At 39.5% G+C, this 4,682-nt stretch overlaps 1 protein-coding gene across 6 annotated transcripts in view; it reads left to right on the top strand.

Moving 5' to 3' along the window:
• Positions 1 to 4,682, top strand: part of SNX25 (sorting nexin 25) — a 151,603-nt gene that overhangs the window by 55,547 nt on the left and 91,374 nt on the right. For all 6 annotated transcript variants that reach the window (XR_005196640.1, XM_037730825.1, XM_017506908.2 and 3 more), the window contains exon 4: positions 3,554 to 3,726. Coding sequence is in view for 5 of the 6 variants with exons in the window: in XM_037730825.1 (XP_037586753.1) it covers positions 3,554 to 3,726 (173 nt within the window). In the remaining variant the exon portion in view is untranslated. The remainder of the gene's footprint in view (positions 1 to 3,553; positions 3,727 to 4,682) is intronic.

Genomic DNA, 4,682 nt, shown 5'->3' on the forward strand with positions numbered 1-4,682 from the left:
ATATAATTTTTTTTTTTCGGAGGCAGTCTCACCCTGCTGCCCAGGCTGGAGTGCAGTGGTGTGATCTCGGCTCACTGCAACCTTCGCCTCTTGGGTTGAAGAATGCTTGTACCTTAGCCTTCTGAGTAGCTGGGAGTACAGGTGTGTACCACCACACCCAGCTAAATTTTGTATTTTTAGTATAGATGGGGTTTCACCATTTGGCCAGGCTGGTCTCGAACTCCCGACCTCAAGTGATCCACCTGCATTGGTCTCCCAAGGTGCTGGGATTACAGACTTGAGCCACTGTGCCCGGCCTGAGGACAGTATTTTAAATTAATACTTATTCCATTTCGAAGGCTGATGGGTTTAGAATTGGGAGAAGAGCAAGTGGTTAGAGAAATGCAGTGGTTTTATGATTATCTAATTTCAACATGAGAACATATTTTTCATTCAGACATTTACCAGCTTTTGAAATTTCTGCTTTTGTGGATAATATAAAGATATGGATAAAGCATCAGAATAATAGAAACAGAGAACTGATTTAATATTAGAAGCTCCTTCTCTTTGGTCTTATAGCTTTTTTAGGCCAAGGGTAGATTTATTTTACTGGCATCTGGGCTGTGCCTAGAAGCTCTAGTTGATGATAAAAAATAAAGAACAAAATAGAGAAAAAACATTCTACCACATTTCTCCTGGATTATGGATATTTGAAAAAGTACCGGTAGGTCACTGGCATTTTTCATATAAATGATCGTGTCTTGGAGAACTAATATCGTCTGTGTATCATCTTACACAAACCATGCAATGAGACCGGCAGACAGTGAGTCCAGGTTTAATGGCAAATGTCTGTATCTGCCTGCCCCAGGTAAACAGTGCTCTTGTCCTAGAAATCTCCATTAGTGTGCAGATCTCTACTGGCTGCAGAATGACTCTGGTAACCTGGGTAGCACCCAGTTGAATTGGCCACTGTCAGACAAACAATAATAAATTGCCTTAATAAAACAACACATCCTTTAGTTGACTCTTGGGCAATTGTTTGTGGAGGCAGCTTTCCGGTCAGCCTGTGTTTATTTCTGGGCCATCATTCTGTTGCTGCTTTAAGCCAATCTAGATCACACTTAATTCTTGCCTCTGCGTCCTCTTCCTTTTTCCCATCTGTCTTGCTCCACCATGTTTTGGGAAAATCTAAAAATGATTGCATTTATACTGCTATTTCAATGGCATCTTTAATTTCATAGTTTTCTTCTTTGCTGGTCAAGTACTGGCATGCAGTTTGAGGGGAAAAAAAGAATGTTTTTGTTCATGTGTTTTTCTTCTTTATCTCTGAAATGTTCTTTTTCGTCTTTGTGATTTCTGATTGTGGTGTAATGTCAGGAGTTGGGACTTGAGATTGAAACAGAACAGGACTTGAGAGAGTTCTTTCTACCATTTATTACCTCTGTGACATTGACTGTTCACATAACCATTCAGATCTTAATTTTCTCATCTATAGAATGCAAGTGATGATATCCACTTTTTGGTGTAGGTGGGAGTTAAGTCATTGTACATTTGAAATATATAAAAGATTAATGTCCTTTTGCTCACTCAAGGAATGAGAACCCAGAGGTAAGTAGTAGGAATTACAGCAAACAAACGACTGATCCACACTGAACACAACAAGGATGCTGCAAAGACTGATGTTACAGCCCACTAGAAGGCCAGTAGATGTCTCCTGCCACAGAAGCAGCCCTATCCCTCATGATCCTTTCTTGGCTTTGAAGTAAGACTTGATGTCCACTTACTAGAGGACATAATAGGAGCATTCTGCTCAGAGTTAGTGGAGGGATTCCAGGTAGAGATCTGCCTTTCCTTTTCCCATGGATCAAGCTGCTTTGGCCAGCCCTCTGGCCTTTGGCCCAGTCAGAAGGATTATCCCTAGCTTAGCTGTAGGAGGGAGAGGAACTTGTGGCAGTCTGAGCACCAGGTTCCTTTGTTATCTGTCTTCCACTGTTACGGAGAAGGGACAGTGTACTCTTTGAGAGGGATTTTTATGTTATTTAAATAAGTTTCTCTAGTAAAAGTAGATTCTTCCCCCACCTTCCTCGAGTTCTTGTTAATGAAATATATATTTTAAAAAAGAATTGCCTTTAAAAGTGCTTGACATGGTAAAGGAGTAGCATCTTAATCTTACTGTATTGAAATATCAACCTAGTGGGCAGCAAAGCTAGAATTAAAAATAATTGAAGATGCCACTTTAAAAGGCCAGCATATCAGTATATGCATACAGGCTTATTCTAAAAATTTCTTTTCATGTTGTTGGCTTTACACATTAGGATAGAATTCCTCCAGGTTGTACACAACAGAGGAAACCTTTCTTTTCTACGTTATACACTCTAGAAACTAGTAGTCTCCAGTGCAAAAATAAATTGCAGTTAACACCTGAGAGGCATGGGTCATAAAGGCACCAATATATGCACCTGTTGCGTTTCCTTTGCAGTACCTAGTATGTTTCTCTCCCTCTGTTTCATGTTTTTTCTCAGTGTTAGTTACTAGTTACTGTAAGAATCTCTTATACTTTGCCTCCTTATCTGGAAGATACTAGAAAAAGCAGCATCCCAGGCTTTCTGTCATCACTATCAAGATACTATGGAAAGGGAAGTTTAGAAAGTTCCGTTTTCCAGTCCTCTTCATTCAGATTCTCCAAATTAATGGTCCTAGGATGGAATCAGTACTGACAGGGAAGTACACAACCAAGATTGTCAAGACTGGCTGAAAAATACTTAGGAGCCTCACAGAAGGCAGTTTGCCGTCAAATTAGATGACATTGAGTTTATAGGTCCTTTGCTCGCTAGAAATACCTGTAGACTTATCCGATGATCTCCCAGTCAGAAAGCAGGCTAGCAACCCTAGTTTATGCTTTGTTAGTTTTTTTTTTTTTTTGAAAAATGAAGCTACAGATCACATTTAAGAAGACATCTAGAAGACTTAAAAATTGCCTGGTTAAAGAAATACTTGGCTGGGCTTGGTGGCTCACACCTGTAATCCCAGCACTTTGGGAGGCTGAGGCTGGCAGATCACAGGGTCAGGAGTTTGAGACCAGTCTGGCCAACATGGTGAAACCCTGTCTCTACTAAAAATACAAAAATTAGCTAGGTGTGGTAGTGGATGCCTGTAGTCCCAGCTACTTGGGAGGCTGAGGCAGGAGAATCGCTTGAACTCAGGAGGCGGAGGTTGCAATGAGCCAAGACTGTGCCATTGCACTCCAGCCTGGGCGATAGAGACTCCATCGCAAAAAAAAGGAAATACTCATACCTTTTTCAGATTGTTGCTGTGATTTTGGAGTTATCTGGAACCTTTGATGCTACTGAAGTTCGTTGTTAAGATTTGGTTTGAAATCCCAAAAGGCCATGCATTTGTATATATTCTAGCATAAATTTTCCAGATTAGCCTATGGTTAAGGAAATTTGATTATTGAGGAGGTGGCAGATATTATAAGCAATGCATTTCCCATTTGAAATATTTTTTACCTAGTAGTACATGATTGAATTGTTTCTGGAAATTTCTTTCCTTCTTTTTCACTCTCTTTATTTAGACATGAAGAACAGCCAAGGCCTTTTGTGTTACACGCATGCTTGAGGAACTCAGTTGATGAAGTAAGATTTCTACAAACGTGTTCTCGGGTTCTGGTGTTTTGTCTTCTGCCCTCAAAGGATGTCCAGTCTCTCAGCTTACGTATAATGCTTGCAGAAATTCTCACAACAAAAGGTAGACATATACAGTTGATTTTACTAATTCAATATGTGTGCTAACTGATCTGCTACATCCTAATGTGAAAATACTTTGTATAACACCTATGCAGAACTTGTTTCCTGTTGAACATAATGGGATTTGAAGTATTTTCAAAATTTTGTTTATATGTCTCTCAAAGTATTTGGCCACACATGATAAATTGTTAATAGGACATATTGCCAAATGCACAGTCCATTCTGTTGTATGTTTTGACACAGAAAACCAGTTCTTATGCTCTCCACAGGGAAGCATTCATTTGGGATAGCTTTTGAGTTATCTAGGCCAATAATACATTAACGAAAGGATGTGTGTGTGTGTGTGTGTGTGTATAATATTTATGTAATATTCATAGTATGTTTATATATTACATATGTGTGTGTGTATTCAAATTCTTTTTTTTTTTTTTAAATAGAGATGGGGATCTCACTGTGTTGCCCAGGCCAGTCTTGAACTCCTGGGTTCAGGTGATCCTCCCACTTAGGCCTCCCAGAGTGCTAAGATTACAGGTGTGAGCGACCATGCTTGACTAAAGAATCTAAAGTCAGATTCTGATTAGCATGTTTACTTAAAATATCTTTGCTATGATTTATTGATAATGCCTATACAGTAATACATGGCTTAACAACAGGGATGTGTTTCAAGAAATGTGTCATTAGACAATGTCATTGTGCAAATATCAGAGTGTACTTACATACCTAGATGGCATAGCCAGCTACACACAGGCAATATGGTATAGCCTATTGCTCCTAGACTATAAACCTGTATACCATATTAATCCACTGAATAGGCAGTTGTAACACAGTGGTATTTGTGTATCTAAATCTAGAAAAGGTACAGTAAAATATGGCATAAAAGATAAAAAAAATAGTACACCTAGGCCGGGCGCGGTGGCTCAAGCCTGTAATCCCAGCACTTTGGGAGGCTGAGGCTGG

Source organism: Cebus imitator, unplaced genomic scaffold, assembly GCF_001604975.1.
Source record: "Cebus imitator isolate Cc_AM_T3 unplaced genomic scaffold, Cebus_imitator-1.0 Scaffold365, whole genome shotgun sequence".
Classification (NCBI taxonomy): Eukaryota; Metazoa; Chordata; class Mammalia; order Primates; family Cebidae; genus Cebus; species Cebus imitator.